The 18,377-nt window shown below is 37.4% G+C and overlaps 1 protein-coding gene and 1 long non-coding RNA gene across 4 annotated transcripts in view; both read right to left on the bottom strand.

The window, feature by feature from the left end:
- Positions 1 to 18,377, bottom strand: part of SSH2 (slingshot protein phosphatase 2) — a 251,276-nt gene that overhangs the window by 186,863 nt on the left and 46,036 nt on the right. For 2 of the 3 annotated variants that reach the window (XM_086686415.1, XM_086686416.1), the window contains exon 2: positions 8,021 to 8,101. The exons of the other annotated variant lie outside the window; for it this stretch is intronic. In XM_086686415.1, the coding sequence (XP_086542541.1) occupies positions 8,021 to 8,101 (81 nt within the window). The remainder of the gene's footprint in view (positions 1 to 8,020; positions 8,102 to 18,377) is intronic. 3 annotated transcript variants of the gene reach the window in all.
- Positions 15,468 to 17,341, bottom strand: LOC147574157 (uncharacterized). The gene is made up of 2 exons (XR_015243948.1): positions 16,446 to 17,341; positions 15,468 to 16,186 (listed from the first exon to the last, which is right to left on the bottom strand). It is a non-coding gene; the product is annotated as an uncharacterized LOC147574157 (long non-coding RNA).

Genomic DNA, 18,377 nt, shown 5'->3' with positions numbered 1-18,377 from the left:
TATCAATGTTTTCTTTTATGGTCCCTGGGTTTTGTGTCTAATATTAACCACAGTTTACTTAACCATTCCCTTTCTCCTATTATTAAAATGGTCACTAAAATTTTAGTACTACACTATTTAAATAATTTCTTCAGAGGAAGTTTTCAAGAATTAGATTTCAGGGTCATAGAGTTTCAACGTAATTACAACTTTTGACTGAACTGTCAGATTGCCAGGATTTACAATCTTTACCAGTATAATCATCAAGTTAAGATATAGACATGAATATCATGCACGACCTTTTCCAAACATAAATTTATACTAAGCACTATTCAAATCTACAGTTAGGTTCATAATCCAGGGTTTAAAAACTTGTATTACACTTCTACAGAATCTAAACAGCTTAAGAACTACTGTTATTTCCTGGGAGGAAAAAGATTAAGTGGACAAATTCTTCTGGAGCAAAGGGGGAGTTCAGAGGACTCTGCTGAAAAATCCTAAGAAAGTAACTTGGCAAATTAAGCATTGCAGTAAAGTCAAAAGAAGACCGCAGCATTTAAATGCAAGGCTGTATTTCACTGTTGACTTCGTTCTTTCCCTTCCCAAGAGCAGTTTCCCTTCCTTCAACATTCTTTCCAAGTATCCTGAGGTTCTAGCCACCACGTAACACTCCTCAGTCAGCTTCTTCCATTAGATGTCTTCTGCTTGGCTCCTGGATCAGCACCTTCAAGTTCAAGTTCAAGTAAGGCCAGGAAATAAGATGTTGATCCAAAGTGGAACACCCAGTCCCAGCCCATGCATGCCAAGAGAGCACTTCCTCATGCAAATGTACCTGGTGCAATTATAGCAGAGGTTTCCAGCTTCTCTGGAGCTATGTCTATCATTTGCTGAAATCCATATACAGCTTGCAATATTTTTTGCTATCCCTTCTCCTTGCTGCCTCCTAGGGCGCTCTTTAAAGAAGTATTTTAGGAGGCAGATTTCTTTGGAAAGAAACATTATTATAATTTCTTATTTATAAATTTTATGATGCCCTTCTGGAAATTTGGTACGGTGTCATGATAGGAATGCGTGTCAGACCAGATAGGAGAGTCTGGCAGATTCCAAGCACATGTCTGACAGGCAGTATAGCTTAGTGAGCATAGCCTTGGAAATCAGACTTGAACTTTATCACTTCCTAAATGTGTGACACTAAGCAAATCCCTGAACAATTCTGAACTAAAATATCACCATGTTAGGGAGGCCCTTCTTGACCACCCTTTATCTAACTGGCTATTCTGCTTTGTTATTCTTTATTATTATTTTCCCATTTGTATTTTTCATTGCACTATCAAATTTTATAATTGAATATTTATTTGTTTTTTATTATGTGTCTTCCCCTATAAGTTCCATTAGGGAAAGGGTTTGGTTTGTTCACCACTGGATACTCATTGCCTAGCATGGTACCTGCCACAGAGGAGACTCAAATAACTGTAGAATAAATGAGCTCAGTTTTATTATCCCTAAAACATTGTCCACATCAGAGATGCAATATGAGATAATACATGTAAAAACATTCCTACAGAGCCAGGAACATGGTTAGTGTTCAACAAATGTTAGCCATTATTTTAGTTATAGTTCTCAGCAAGTCCTGGCCTTTGTAACTCAAGCTTCCTAATTGTAAAGTGAAAGGAAAAATTACTAACCCTTCCCTATTGCCAAAGTATACTGTGAGATTACAAAAAATAAACAGAAGGTATTAGGAGGGACTCAGAAGACAGGATCCATTAAGATTAAGAATCTGTTAAATTTACATTCTCCCATCACATTTGTCTTTATCACTGCCATCCACTGCTCTCTTCAGACTTAGCAGTTCTTGCCTAATAGTCTGAAATTGCAAATTCACTAGAACTTCACCACAACCACTGGGTAAAACGTTATCTGGGAGAGCAAAGGTTGAGAAGGACTGTGCTTAAGTACAATAGTGGCAGCACTCTAGAGATTCACAGAAAGAATGGAGAATTAATCTGGCTATAAAATAACCTGGTGATATATCCAATTTCTGATGACACATACTATTCTACCTCTTGAAACATGAAACTTTATTACTATTAAGCTACCTCTTTTTCCCCTATACTTCTATCAATGGTGTGTCTTTACAATATCCCAAATTCAGTCTTCAGATGCCCCCAGATCTGTAATCTTATAATTCCTCCCTACGGAATTTCTAAGAACCATGATTCTTAACATTGGCTGTGTGAAGTAACCACCTACGTACCTTGTAAAGAATACAGATGTCCAAGACCCACTGAATGAGAAAGTCGTTAAGGTAAGATTTGAGTCTCTATTTTTTAGAAGTTCCATAGATTACTCTGGTGCAAAAACAGAGCTGAGAACCACTATTCCATTTGCCCCAACCCCCTGGCACTAGAATAACAGTATTCCATTCAAAGGCAAAGGTAATCCAGCGTAAGATGAAAAGCTCAAATAAGTGTCAGGCAGACCTGGCTGTCACTACCAGCATGGTACATACCTCACACAAGCCTCTTTTTCTTTAGCTTTAAATGGGAAATACTAAAAGTCCTTAACCTCAAAAATTTGGATTCAACACCAATGTGTATGAAAATCACTTAGCATGTCTGGCAAATAGTAATTGCTAAATAGATTGCTTACCTTCCAAAGGGTAACTCATTTCCAAACTGTAATCTAAAAAAACCCTGTATAATTTTATTAATGAAAAATCCTACAAGTCATGCCATCTTCTGCTTTTCTTGCTTTCCTAAACCAAAATAAGGAACAAGTACACCCGAACAGGCCCTGCCTCAGATTATGGAAGCAGGATAACTCAGCTAGTTGGAGCTTTTATTTGGTTGATTTTATAAATCAGGTCAAGCTCTTGGTGTCTGCCTACAATTATTTCACTGCTACATTCTATATCCTTGTGCCAGATGTCGCCAAAATATGTCTCTGGTCAAAAGAAGGGCCAGAAGTCAGACCAATATAAAACCAGTACAGGGGAAAGCCTGGTGTGCCTGAAGAATCATTTTGAGATTCCATTACCCAAGGCATTCCATATATGTATGCAACTTGCAAATCACTATGGTAGGCACTGTGGCAAATATAAAGAAGAATAAAAGAAAGCTTCTGGCCCTTCAATAATCATTTTACAAATTTAAATAATATATTTTAGAAATTGCCACAAGTTATTCGGACCACAAGCCAAATCAAGGGTGGTGAAGAAAAATAAAAATGGTCAAGATGTCCACTTTTTCCTCTTCCCTCACAGCACTGGATGGACTACAAACTTAAATTGTGCCCACAGACAACAGTGGCACTGTCCTGACTCTGTGGAAGACATGGTGACATCAGGGAATCCTACATCTGTCCTTGTTCTCTACTTAGCACAGAAAATGTGCCAGACCCTCTAATTACCTTACATAAATCTTATTTAATTCTAACAACACTCTGAGACAGGTACTATTATTAATCCCATTTTCAAGATGGGAGAAAGGAGGCTTAGAGAAGTGACATCATGAGCCAGGAAGTAGAGTTGCGACTCTGACCCAGGTTGTCTGAATCTTGAGCTGTAATAAAACTCACATCTCTTTGGCAACAAATTTTCTTATTTTTATCCTTTTTATATTTGTGTATGTTGTCTAGTGAAATGGTATCTCTGTAAATCAGCCTACAAAAATGGAAAAAAATACAATACCGAGAGCTAAAAGAAAAAAAGGTAAATACAAACCATCAGAAATGACTAGGTGCACATACTATCAGCCTACACCATCACCACCTTCCAGCCAACTACTTTGGTTATCATTGTATCTCTGAGTTTATCTACGATCTACTGTTTAGTGTGTCTGCTCACAACATCTAGAGTCTTACAAAAGTAGATTTAATGACAATAGCAGTTCTCCCCCCTTTTCAAAAAAATTTTTTTTACCGTTATTTATTTATTTTGAGAGAGACAGAGACAGCGCAAATGGGGTGGGGCAGAGAGAGGGAGAGAGAAACCCAAGCAGGCTCCACACTGTCAGCGCAGAGCCTGATGTGGGGCTTGAACTCACGAACCTTGAGATCATGACCTGAGCCAAAACTGAGTCAGGCGCTTAACCGACTGAGCCATCCAGGTGCCCCAATTTTCCCCCCTTAAATATAGTTTTGCTTTCTAAGCTGACAAATAATTCATTGTTTTGATCATCCCATATACCACATTCTAAAACTTAAAACATACAAGAAAAACAAGATGCTTCAGAAGAATCCTAAAGATTAAAGTGCCTTCTGTTCTCAACCCATAGGCTGACTACTCAATAGCAGGCCTTGAATTAGGGCTTGCTTATCTTAATGCTAATAACTTTTTACAATTCTTAAATTTATCTTAAACATAGGTTAAACATTCTCTCTCTCCAAAGCCATTTCTCCCACAAAATGACTACACATGAAAACCTCCATAGAAGTTGCCATCTAGAAGGATACTGCTATATTCTGAGACACCTGGCCTGCCCTAGAAAAGAATGCAAATCTACAGTTTAAAAATGTAAAGTATGCTACACCAAATAATTCTTACATTTTAGATTTCCCTTTTTGTCTGCCTTTTCCACATTTGATTCAAGGGTAACATTTTCTTTTTTTCTCTCTTTAATAACAGAAGGCTAACACTTCTTCCTTTCACTGGGCTAATCAAACAAAATGCTGTTTTGATTGTAGGGAAGGAAATGCATTCCCTACAAAGATATAATATCCAAGCATAGGAATGAAACAGACCATAAAAATAGTATGACCACCCATATGTGTCCCTCCTCCTGTTTGGTAGAGTGGGAGTGGGGTCAGAAGACCAGGGGAAGGAGAGAAAGAAAGAAATTGTATCCTGAGGAAAAAAAACTAACATAACAAGCATTTTCCTGACCTCCAGGCTGGGGAAGATATAACCCTGCAATAGTAATGAATCTGCTTGGTTCTAGCTGAACCCCAACAAACATGGTAATTGGAATTCCAGCTTACACAGAGCTTTTTCTCCTTTAAGGCAGGAAAGCAAGGTATGGGGATGAGGAATAGAGAGGACTCTCAGGAATCTCAGTGGCTACTGTGGCTAACAATACCCCAACCTGCTTTAGTCACTGCCTACATTCTTTCCTATCTGAAGCCAAAGTGAAACTCCTGCAGCTAAGGCCAGTATCTTCTCCTCTGCTACCTTTTCCAGTCACACTGTCAAGCCTGCTCTGGGGGCAGGCAGTCCCTCTTCCCATTATGGAGACCTCCAACAACCCTGTACACAGCAAAGGGAACAAGAAGCTGCTTCTACCCTTTATCTGCTTCCCCAGAGGCTGAATAGGACCAGAGAAGAGGGAGAAGCTTTTCTACACTCCTCCCTTCTCTTCTAAGAAAGCCCCAAGAGATCTAAGGCAGCCATCCCCTCTTTGCCTCCAGCCAAGTTTCTTTCCACTCATCCACATATTTCTTTTCTTCTCCCCATGTACTGCATATGAATGATTTTCTCCTCTCCTTTTCATGGCTTTCCATAAAAACCCATAAACTAAGCTGTTGAAGCCTAGTTATACATTCTCCTAGGGTAGATTTTTTTAAATTCAGTTTTATTAAGGTAAAATTGACAAATAAAACTGTAAGATTCTAAGGTATACATCATGGTGCTTTGATATACATATACATTGTGAAAAGATCCACCCCCCCCATCTTCAGATATTTATCTTCTCTGTGAGAACATTTAAGTTCTGCTTTTTTAGCCATGTCAAATTATCAAATGCAATGTTATCAACTATAGTCACCATGTTTTACATTAGATCTTCAGAACTTATTCATCTTATAGCTGAAAGTTTGCTCTTAGGGTAGATTCTATATTTTATGCCTAACTTCCATGGCCCTGGGCCCAGTGATTAGTACAACATAGTCAATTGGTGCTTGGAGATGAATGAATGCATGCATGCATGCATGCATGAATGAATATAGATAACAAAAGTTCATAATTCTGTTATCCCGAGATTGAAGAGAAAGTTCTTCAGTGATTGACTTTATGTGCTACTCTTCTATACAATAGTTAACTTCTATTTCAAATAGTTATCAAGATCCCATGCAATTTCCTTTGAAGAAAATTCAAAGTGGAGATTTCAGTTTGTTCTCCAAACAATTTTGTTTTCAAGTTTAAGGCATCAAACTGGGAAGGAGATCTTCAACCTCCTTTGACATGAGGGTGGGAATGGGAGCTGAGGACAGGGGGAAAACATATAGGAAATACTTCCTAAGCAACCAAATAGGAGGATAATTCAATACTTTTTAAGAGCCAGCCAAATACATGTAACCACTTTTGCCTTATAAAGAGGAAAAGATAACAAACCTGACTTAAATGAATGAAATCTGGCAATAAAATAAAGCGATCCAGAATAATCTGCAAATATACATACCCAATTAATTGTTTCTCAGAGAACCATTAAAACTAGAGTCATCTTTTCCCCACACGTACACAACTTCATAAAAATTTTCTTCATATAGATTGCCATGCATTGGTCTCTTTAAGACAAAGTCAGCCAAAAAATAAGGCAGTCTAATCCAGAAGATGCCACTGCAGACTGAGCAAAGTAAATCTTGAGGAAACTATATAAACAGCCTTGGTACATATTCCACCAATGATGCTGCTGCCTGCTGATAATGAGATCACTGATGACAGCACTGATGGGTGCTGAGATCTGACATCAGCGCTGCCCCTGCTTATCACACAACACTGGGCAAAGAATACAACCTTTCTACCCTCAGTTTGTCATCTGCAAAATGTTGATAATAAATGAGTGTTCATGTGAATTCATCAATGTTTTCAAGTACTAGGGAATGAGCACAGCTCCAGCTATTAGTGAGTCACAATAACTAACTTAATGCCATTTCAGACTCATCATCAACACTGAAGGAAGTGCAACTGGGTCAGTCAATATAACAGTTGGATGAAGTCCTGAAATAGCGATCACCTTCTCTGTGAAGTGAAGGTGAAGTAAAGAAGACAGTTTAAGAGCAGGCTAGGCTGTACTATGGTGATATACTTAAGAGGCCCTACTTACTTCGAGAATTTCAACTGGTGAAACTTTAACATTTATAGAGTGCCTACTATATACAATAAACATCCTAAAATAGACAGGATCCAGATTTTATCATCAAGGTTTGTAGAACCTAGCATTAGCCATGGCTAGCAAAGGCAGTTATCCTGTTACAAGAGATATTTAAATTTTTTAAAAGTCAATTTAAGTCCTTCTCTAACTAACTTCAGCCTGATTCAGCCTGGGCAATTTGTGGTAATTAAGCAACTATTTTGGGGGTCCAGTGAGATAAATAAATTTATAACACCTCATGAAATGTATTTAGTTAGACAGCATGATCCAGTAATTAAAACATTATTTGGCTTAACATTCTCAACAGCCAGGATGTGTTAGGTCTACGTCTATGGGGCATAAAGGTCCAGTGGAGCACCAATACCAAGCAGTTGCCACAGGGAAAAGGAAACTACTGACCATTAAAAAATGTAAGGGGGCGCGTGGGTGGCTTACTCGGCTGAGCGTCTGACTTCAGCTCATGTCATGATCTTATGGTTCATGAGTTCAAGCTCCACATTGGGCTCAATGCTGTCAGCGTAGAGCCCACTTTGGATTTTCTGTCCCCCTCTCTCTGCCTCACCCCTGCTTGTGCTCTCTCAAAAATAAAATAAACATTAAAAAAATTTTTTTTAATGTAAAAAGCCCATTAAAACAATCATCTTTACTGAGGGAGAACTCACTCAAAGTTTCAGGTTACAACATTTTTCTACTTTGGTAAATACACCTTGAATGGAGATTATTATGCATACAAATATACTCATATTTATATTTATAAATATAATGCTTATATTTATATATATATGCTCATTCCAAGTCCCTTATTTGCTTTCACAGACTATGTATTTTGCTGAGTGAGGCCAAACAGATGAAACAATAGGTACTGTATCTCAGTTGCATTTGAAAGCCAAGTTTACCCAAAAAGCTTTCACTTGGAATTACCAAAGGCTGTATAAAAACATATACCTACGTACATTGGAACCACTAAAGATATCTGATTCTTCACATTCACAGGAAAGTAACACTGCTGATTCACTGTCTTCCAAATGAGAACTCTGTAATACAAACAAGATCATTTCACAGATCCAGATGAATGGGGCCATAAGCCTGAGGGAAAAGCCAGCAGACATCACCGAGTCATGTTAGCTCATACGTGAGAAGCTGAAATTCTGATTAGTGATGGCTATTTTGGAGAGAATAAAGCCAACAAGTTGATTGGTTAGGTGACCAGAAAATTGATTGAGGCATGTTTGATTAGCTGAAGCATTTTCTATGGTTTCCAATTTGGGCAATGGGGTGTCCCTTTTCTGTAAAGATGGTATTACTAACTGTTTATAGTATGTACTCTGGACTATTCCCAGAGGGTAAGTTTGTGTTCATTTATCCTCATATCCAAAGGTACATATTTAATATGACTGTTTAGAGTCAGGCTTCAGAATATAACATAGGACATGACTGGAGGTATCTAACTACTAGCCTCATCAGCCATCTTCTAACAAGTGTTTATAAGAACAGCCAAAAGATATGCCCTACCCAAGTCCACCTGACGGATGCCAGAAAACAATTTAAAACCTTTCTTCCACCATCCAATCTCTTTTTCAAAATCTGTCTAGAAGACAGATAAGGAAAACGAGACAAAAGAGTGAAATAATTAGCTGGTAACACAAGAATATTCTTCCCTTATGACTAACACCACCACAAAAAAGAGAAGAAGAAAAAAAAGCTCCAACTCTCACCCATTAAGTTCCACCCAAATGTTTGCTGTTTGAGTGAAAGCTACTGGAAACTGAGCTATCCCTACATAAAGATGTAAATGCTTATGTCATCAAAACTTCTCACTATTGTATTATCAAGCAATTCCACTTCTGGGTATAAATCCAAAAGAGCTGAAATCAGGATCTGGAAGAGGTGTCTGCACTACCATGTTCATGGCAGCACTATACACAATAGCCAAGATGATGGAATCAATCCAAATGTCCAACAACAGACAAATGGTTAAAGAAAAAGTGATATATACATACAATGGAATATTATTCAGCCTGAAAAAAAGGAAATCCTAAGTGAAATAAGCCAGTAACAGAAAGACAAATATTACACGATTCCACTTATTTGAGGTATCCAAAATAATCAAATTCACAGTAGCACAAAGCAGAATGGTGGTTTCCAGGGCCTAAGGGAGAAGGAGTATTGAGAGTTCTTTAAAGAGTACAAAGTTTCGGTTTAGTGAGCTAAAAAAGTTATAGAGGTCTGCTATATGACATAATGCCTACTGTTAACAATATTCCATTGTGTATTTAAATTTTTGGTAGGAGGGCATACCTCATGCTTAAATGTTCTTACCACAAAACAAATAAACAACAACAAAAAAATGCAAAGAGGCATGAGGAAACTCTCGGAGGTGACAGATAGGTTTAGAGATGGTTATAGTGATGGGTTTCACAGGTGTATGCATGTGTCCAAACTCATCAAATTGTACACATTAACAATGTCTGTCTTTTGTATATCAGTTATATCTCAATAAAGCTCTCAAGTGACAAAAAAAAAAACCCCACCTTGCTACCAGTGGCTGAAACTTAATCTTATATTAACTACTCTGTGGCTATCTTAGTTGACTCTTACTTTGACTTTTCAAAGCTGAAACTACATTTAAACCTACTTAATACCTGTAGAGATTGAGTTTTGGAGTGCAAATAAACAACTGAAAAAAAAAAAAAAGTAAAGCTCAGAGCTATTATTTCTGGTAAGTGCCTTCTCCTGGTTTATCTTCTTTTTTCCTACCCTGATCTTTTGCCTACTTTAGTTTTCCCTCTTACAACCAAGTCTCATCTTCCATTTTCCCTCTCTCTTCCTCTTTTAGAAAATAAACAGAAACAACCAAACATTTAAAATCACTTTTTAAATCCTACAAATGCAAAATCTCTTTATTCCTCACTCCCTTGAATTTTGGAGGGGAGAATAATAAGAACATTTACTTTCCACTTGTCTTTTAAAAAAAAAAAATCAGACTACAAAATACTTGAAGACTTCTAAAAGTCATATTAGAAAAGCTAAAGGCATAATTAAAAAAACTAAAACATTTGAAGAAATTAATAAGGTAGAGATCAAAACTGCTTTCAATTCTCCCAAATTCTCGGATCACAACAGATGACAACACAAGTAATATTAAGCCTATCAATAGTGGCTTGTCACTGCCACAGTGTACAATTAATCCAAATTACACTAGTTAAGATTTTCAAAATTTTCATTCTTAAAAATATTTCAGCATGTTTACATGATTTCTTTTAAAATATCTTCCAAGAAGGTGGTTCTGTGATGACTTACACTCCTAAAGTTATTTTAAGACTTTACTGCATACGTATTAATTGTAATTTAATTCATTAAGTTACAAGGTATCAATTTAAGTGTGTTGGCAGCATTAAAAATAATTGGTTCACGGAACAAGTATTTACTAGCAAACAACATATTTAGTTCCAAATTAAAATCTAATCCTAAAGGAAGACAAAGGATATTTCAAGTTCTTTCCTCTGCTTTCTGGGGTACTTGGTAATTCCAGTTCCTGAGTTGTTCCTGGGTTCTGCAGAGTGAACTGTCTTGCTTATAACTATAAAGGACTTATTCCAAGAATGAATGAATATTTAGGAATTCTATTAATATAATTTAGCATATTAGGTCAAATGAGGAAAACTATAAGATTTATCTAAATAGATGCTAAAAAGTACTTGATAAAATTAACATTAGTAAACTGGGAATAAAAGATGCTACCTTGATCCACTCCCAGGTGGACTTTTATATATACATAGTACTTCTCAAGTTGGCAGGCTCTTCCCCAACGTGGCCTTGCCTGAATTTCATATTGAACAAAATCCTCCAGTGTTTTTCTAGCATGAGGATAGTGATCATGCCCAGTTTGTAGTGCAGATGTTAATTCTCTTTTCTTTTCTTTCTTTCTCCTCCTTCCCTTCTTAAATGTCCCTTTGGCCAATTTTGAAGTGGATAATGTCGGGGCGCCTGGGTGGCGCAGTCGGTTAAGCGTCCGACTTCAGCCAGGTCACGATCTCGCGGTCCGGGAGTTCGAGCCCCGCGTCAGGCTCTGGGCTGATGGCTCAGAGCCTGGAGCCTGTTTCCGATTCTGTGTCTCCCTCTCTCTCTGCCCCTCCCCCGTTCATGCTCTGTCTCTCTCTGTCCCAAAAAAAATAAATAAAAAAAAAAAAAACAAAAAAAAAACGTTGAAGTGGATAATGTCAAATTCATATTTTTGCATTAGAAGTGCCAAGTCCAAATCTTAACTAAACTAAATTGAGTTCATACCCTGGTTCTGACACCTACTAGCCATGGGATGGTGAACACATTACTTAATCACTCTGAGCTCAATTTCCTCATCCATAAATATAGGCACAAAAATAGCATTTATCTAATAGGGGCATTGGAAATATTGCATGAGAGATAATACAGGAAAAGCACGCAGCATGACTTAGTTACTGATGTCACTACTGTTGCTCCTGCTGTTGCTGCTGCTGTTAATGACGATAATAATAGAGTAATAATCTCCCTATTAGATGTAAAAGGCTTATAAATTTGCATTAAATTCCCTTTCAAAGAAACTTTTACTATATAGGGGAATTTTGCTTCTATAAAATTATAGGTGTTGGGGTGCCTGGGTGGCTCAGTAGGTTGAATGACCAACTCTTGGTTTCGATTCAGGTCATGATTTTGTGGTTCGTGGGTTTGAGCCCTGCGTTGGGCTCTGCACTAACAGTGCGGAACCTGCTTGGTATCCTCGTGTCCCTCTTTTTTTCCTGCCCCTCCCCACTCACTCTCTCTCTCAAAATAAATAAATAAACTTTAAAAATATATAGGAGTTTCACTTCTAAATACAGACAACTTTGTATACCCTATATAACCCTGAAGTTTTGAGTTCACAATGAGTCATTCATTACCATTTATTGTACCCCTACTATGTACTAAGCAATTTTCTGGGTGCTATATTAGCTACAGGAAAATTCTAAACAAAAAGGGAAAGATAACTGAACAGGCTCCAGAATTAGTTTTTTGTTTTTTATGAAGATGAAAAACTACAAAAAGAAGTATATGGCTCTATGGAAATATGCTTTGGCTAAGCATTGGAGAAAAACAAGGGCCAAGATTGTTGGTAAGGCAAACACATCCGTATATAACAAGAAGTTTCAATCCAGAATAGCTTCTAAGCAACAATTATAGTAATAAAATGTTGCAATCTTTATATGGAATGCATGATGCAAGGACTCATGTACTAAGAAGGATGTTTTGAAGAATGTTAAAATCTAACTTGTCCAGTTACCTAACAATTTGTAAGCAGAAGTCTTAAGAAATAATCCCACAAGAGTCAAAACCTGTTTCTACTGTTAAGTGTCTTTTATTCTATTCTTGTTGTATACAGGTTATGTGATTTTTAAGAAGCAGAAAATATTGGCTATTATATTTCTTTTTTCTTTTCTATTTTCATTTATATTTTCTCCCCCAACTTTTTTCGGAGGTTCTAAGTGAACACATTGCACTTATTCTTAAAGAAACTAGAGATTTTAAAAATATACTATTAGATACCAAACCATAACATACATGTGTACCTTAAAGCCTAATGACCACTTTGAAACTAAGTTTTTAACTCTTTAAAGGCCAAAGCAAGAAGGTCTTATTTATCCTGACACTTAGACACAGCTGGATTGACAAAGCGATTTCACAGTCTAAACATGACCCAAGTGAGAAAACCCTCTCTGCAGTCCCTAACCCCAAGTTACAGACTTAAAAACCTTATGACTTCCTCTCTCCCTTCCTCCTTCCATTTCCTTCTCCCTTCCTTTCTTCCTTCCTCTCTCTCTCTTTCTCACTCTCTTTCTTTCATTATATTTCCATTACTTATTTTATAACTAGAAGTTTGTGCCTTTTGACTGCCTTTATCCATTTTGCCCAGTCTTTCCCCAACCTCTGGCAGTCACCAATCCGTTCTCTGTGTCTCTGGTTCTCTGTGTCTATGAGCTCAAAATTATTGTAAATTATGGTAAAAAATCATGACTTCAATATGTAATATATGCATGTGGCCAATAAAATTCAGAAGCTGTCAAGGAGTATGTAAGTTTTCTTCCCATCCCTGTCCTCCCACTTCCTAATTCTCTACAATCCCATTCTCATAAGTAATCACTATGTGAGTTTCTTGGGATTTTTTCAGAGATATTGTGTGTGTGTGTGTGTGTGTGTGTGTATACTTTCTCTAAAAATACACAATGAAAGCACACTACACCTATTTTTCTGTCATTGCCTTTTAAACTTGTCTTTGGTTTCACTATTTTTAAAACTTCGAATTGTGGTAAAATAATATAACATAAAATTTACCATCTTGACCATTTTCAAGTAAAGAGTTCATTAGTATTAGGTATATTCACATTGTTGTTCAACCAATCTCTAGAACCTTTTCATCCTGCAAAACGAAAATTCTATATCCATTAAAAAACGAATTTCCCCTTCCCATAGTCCCTGGCAACCACTATTCTGTTTTTTATTTTTATGAGTTTGATTTCTCTGAATACCACAGATAAGTGATATTATACAGTATTTCTCTTTTTGTGACTGGCTTATTTCACTTAGCATGTGTCAGAATTCCTTTCCTTTTAAGGCTGAATAATATTCCATTGTATATATATCACATTTTTTAATCTATTTATTGGTCAGTGGATATTTATTTCAGTATTTTTTATCACTGCTATTTCATTATATAGATATTCCAAAATTCATTTAATCAGTCTCCTATTAATGGACTCAGATTACTTGTAACTGTATTCATTTTTCTAATTTGCTGTAACAAAATACCACAAACTTAACAGTTTAAACAACACAAAATTTATTATCTTTATAGCTCTAGAGGTCAGTAGTCCTAAAATCAAAGTGGTGGCAGACCCATGTTCCTTCTGGAGGCTCTAGGGGAGTATTACAGGCTGAATTGTGCTCTCTCCACCCCGCCCCCATTTATATGTTGAACTCCTAATCCCTAGGACCTCATAATGTGACTCTATCTGGAGATATGGTCTTTAGAGAGGTAATTAAATTAAAATAAGGTTTATTAGGGTGGGTCCTAATACAATATGACTGGAGGCCTTGTAAGAGGAGGAGATCAGGACACAGACACTGAGAGGAAAGACAATGTGAAGACAGAGACAAGACTGACATCTACCAGCCAAGGAGAGAGATATTTGGGGGAAAAAAAAATCAACCCTACCAACACCCTGAAGTCTGACTTCTAGCTTCCAGAACTGTGAGAAAATTAATGTTTAAGCCACTAGTCTATGGTACTTGTTTTGGCAGCCCTAACAAACTAATACAGGCAGAATCCATTTCCCTGCCTTTTCCAGTAACTAGAGGCCACCTACACTCCTTGGCTTGTGGCTCCCTTCCTGCATCTTTAAAGTCAGCAAAGGTAGGGTGAGTTTTTCTTATATTTTATCAATACAACCTCTTCTCTGTCTCCATCTTTCACTTTCAAAGGCCCTTATAATTATATTTCCCCTTATTCCAATAATCCAGGATACTCTGCCTATTTTAAAGTCATCTAATTAGCAAATCAATTCCATCTGCAACCTTAATCCGCCCCCTGCCCCAACCATGTAACATGATATATTTGCAGGTTCACAGGGGATTAAGATGAGGAGACTCTTTGGGTGGGAGGAGGACATGTTCTCCCTACCACAGAATCTTCTTTTCTGCAAGTTTTACTGGGGAAAATAATTGTTTTATAGAACCCAGTATTCATACCTAGTATAGCAGGAACCACAAAATTAAGTAAATAAATAACACTACAGCCATATACTTTGTACATAAAGAGGATCCTAAACACCTAACAGCAGCAGTAGAATGTTTGAAATTGCTTTTTCTGGATGATGATTTGGATTTGATTCAATCACAGTATTTCACATAGGCCTCTTTGTAATCAATGGTACAGATCTGTAAGACAACTGGCCAGTATTAAGGATGGTGCAGCCATTGTGGAAAACAGTATGGAGGTTCCTCAAAAAGTTAAAAATAGAACTAACCTATGATCCAGCAATTATACTACTAAGCATTTACCTAAAGCATACAAAAATACAGACTTGAAGGGGTACACGCACCCTGATGTTTATAGCAGCATTATCAATAATAGCCAAACTATGGAAAGAGCACAAATGTCCATCGATGAATGAATGGATAAAGAAGATGTGGTATATATACACAATGGAGTTATTACTCAGCAATCAAAAAGAATGAAATCTTGCCATTTGCAACTACGTGGATGGAATTGGAAGGTATTATGCTAAGTGAAATTAGTTAGAGAAAGACAAATATCATATAACTTCATTCGTATGAGGACTTTAAGAGACAAAACAGATGAACATAAGGGAAGGGACACAAAAATAATATAAAAACAGGGAGGGGGACAAAACAGAAGAGACTCATAAATATGGAGAACAAACTGAGGATTACTGGAGGGGTTGTGGGAGGGGGGATGGGCTAAATGGGTAAGGGGCACTAAGGAATCTACTCCTGAAATCATTGTTGCACTATAGGCTAATTTAGATGTAAATTTTAAAAAAATGAAAAATAAAATTAAAAAAAATAAATAAAAGCCTTTCTAGACTTGGAAAAAAAAAAGAAGATGTGGTATATATACACGATGGAATATTACTCAGCCACCAAAAAGAATGAAATCTTGCCATTTGTAACCATGTAGATGAAACTAGAATGTATTATTTTAAGCAAAATAAGTCAGTCACAGAAAGACAAATACCATATGATTTCACTCATATGTGAAATTTAAGAAACAAAACAGATGAACATATGGGAAGGGGGAAAAAAGAAAGAGGGAAACAAACCATAAGAAACTCTTAACCATAGAGAACAAACTGAGGGTTGATGGAAGGATTGGGTGGGGGATGGGCTAGATGGGTGATGGGTATTAAGGAGGGCACTTGTTATGATGAGCACTGGGTGTTACATGTGATGAATCACTAAATTCTGCTCCTGAAACCAATGTTACATTATATGTTAACTAATTGAATTTAAATAAAAATTAAAAAAAAAAGAAAAAAAAGGATATAATCTATGTCCACTGAAGGACAGCAATAATTAGACTGAGTCACCTAGAGTTTATTTATTTTTTTATTTTATTTTAAAAAAAATTTTTTTTTGACGTTTATTTATTTTTGGGACAGAGAGAGACAGAGCATGAACGGGGGAGGGGCAGAGAGAGAGAAGGAGACACAGAATCGGAAGCAGGCTCCAGGCTCTGAGCCATCAGCCCAGAGCCCGACGCAGGGCTCGAACTCACGGACCGCGAGATCGTGACCTGGCTGAAGTCGGACGCTTAAACGACTGCGCCACCCAGGCGCCCCGAGTCACCTAGAGTTTAAATCAGGATTAACTAACTGATGGTTCCTTCTTCTAGGCATTCACAGTTCCTTGTACATATATTTTCTAATCCTTATTTCATTCTACTATAAGTATCTCTCTATATATTGTTTCCCTCCGTCTAGACTATAAGTTTTCAACTTATATCTTTAGGGCCTGGCATACACTCAGCATTCAATAAATGTTCAGTGAATGAGTGACTTAGCATTAGTTGATGCAATTCTTCCTTGTTGTCAACAACAACAGTACAAATTGAAGATGAGTTATGATCTTTGTGTATAGCTATGGTTAAGACACCAAGAATCTTCTCCAAACACAAGATGTTTGTCCTTTAGTTAGTCATAGTAGCAACAGCTCCTACTGAAGAGCCAACTGTTACATGAGACACTGCCTTCCTTGGGCTCCAAGTCAACATGGAGGCTTTAAGCCAAAAGAGCATCTTTATTTCTCAGAGATACTTAGAAGGTTGGCTTGTCAGTGGCTGAGTCCAGGTATTCAGCACTCCCTAACTTTCATGTGCAATTTAGCCCATTTCACCTGCAGAGGTATTGCTGCTTTTCACTCTTTGCAGGTAACATGTAGCTATTTTATGGTAAGCATCATAGGCATGTTTCCCCAACCACTGCTCCCTTCAGAAGTTACAGAATCTCTCAATGTAAATCTTACCCATCCTTCAAAGACCACTCAAATCTCAGAATTTCAGGGAGTTTCAAAATGATGACTTCAGCCTCAATCATCTCCCTCTCCTCTGAGCCTTCATAACCTTGGCAGGGTTGGCAAACTATAGCCTATTTTCATATGGCCAGCAAACTAAGAATGTTTTTCACATTTTTAAAGGTTGTGGTTTTTTTTTTGTTTTTTAAAGCAGCAGCAGCAGAAGAAGAAGAAGAAGAAGAAGAAGAAGAAGAAGGAGAAGAAGGAGAAGAAGAAGAAAAAAAAAGCAAGGAAGAAGATGCAAGAGACCATTTGTGGCCAGCAAAACCTAAAATATTTACTATCAGGCTTTTAACATGAAAAGGTTGCCAACCCCTACCCTAGAGCATACAATTTTGCCTAATGAGAAAGTGCCTAGAACTGTCATCTTTACAGATCACAGTCTTAGCTCCCCTTAGTAGACTCTCCCTGTTGTCTACCAACAGTCATCTCTCAACTCTGTCATCTATTAGTCCTACCATCTGTCATTTTAGCCTTCCTGCAGGCTAGCACACAGTATCCTAATCCCGGTCAACAAAAGCTAAGGCAAGTCTGCTTGAGGGAAAGATTTTCCACCCTGATAAAGGAGAACTGAGAAAAACAACAATAAAAACCCTGCCCTTTTTCTGCCTTTGGATGCAGTGGAGCAAAGATATGAGGTCTACAGCTGTGACAAGTCATTTTGTGACCTGGAAAGGGGAGGCTCAAGAACAGAAGGCAACATGCTAAGGATGACAGAGCACAAAAGATGAAAAGAATCCAGAACCTTGATAACTGCATTGAGCCACTGCCTTACCTCTGACCTTTTTATGTTTAAAAGGTCACAGTTTATCCCATTTTTAATATAGTAGTTTGGTACTTTTTGTTTGTTTGTTTAAGTTTATTTATTTGAGAGACAGAGAGCACAAGCAGGGGAGGGGCAGAGAGAGACAGAATCCAAAGCAGGTTCCACACTGTCAGCATGGAGCCCCATGCAGGCCTCAAACTCACAAACCATGAGAATATGACCTGAGCCAAAACCAAGAGTTGGATGTTCACTGACTGAGGCACCCAGACACCGCAGTAGTTTGGTAGTTTCAATGGAAAGGATCCTAACTCTCTAAGCAGATTTTACGTAGTTCGAGAACAGGGTCCTTATCTTCTGTGTCTGCATTTCTATAGCATCCACAGGGCTGCAAATGTTGGGATCCAATTATAAGTAATGACTTTGGATAAAACTTATCACACAGA

This window comes from Puma concolor, chromosome E1 (assembly GCF_028749965.1).
Source record: "Puma concolor isolate L17-30 chromosome E1, mPumCon1.1.hap2, whole genome shotgun sequence".
Taxonomy (NCBI): domain Eukaryota; kingdom Metazoa; phylum Chordata; class Mammalia; order Carnivora; family Felidae; genus Puma; species Puma concolor.
The sequence above is the reverse complement of the archived record's forward strand: the minus strand, read 5'-3'. Positions and strand labels throughout refer to the sequence as shown.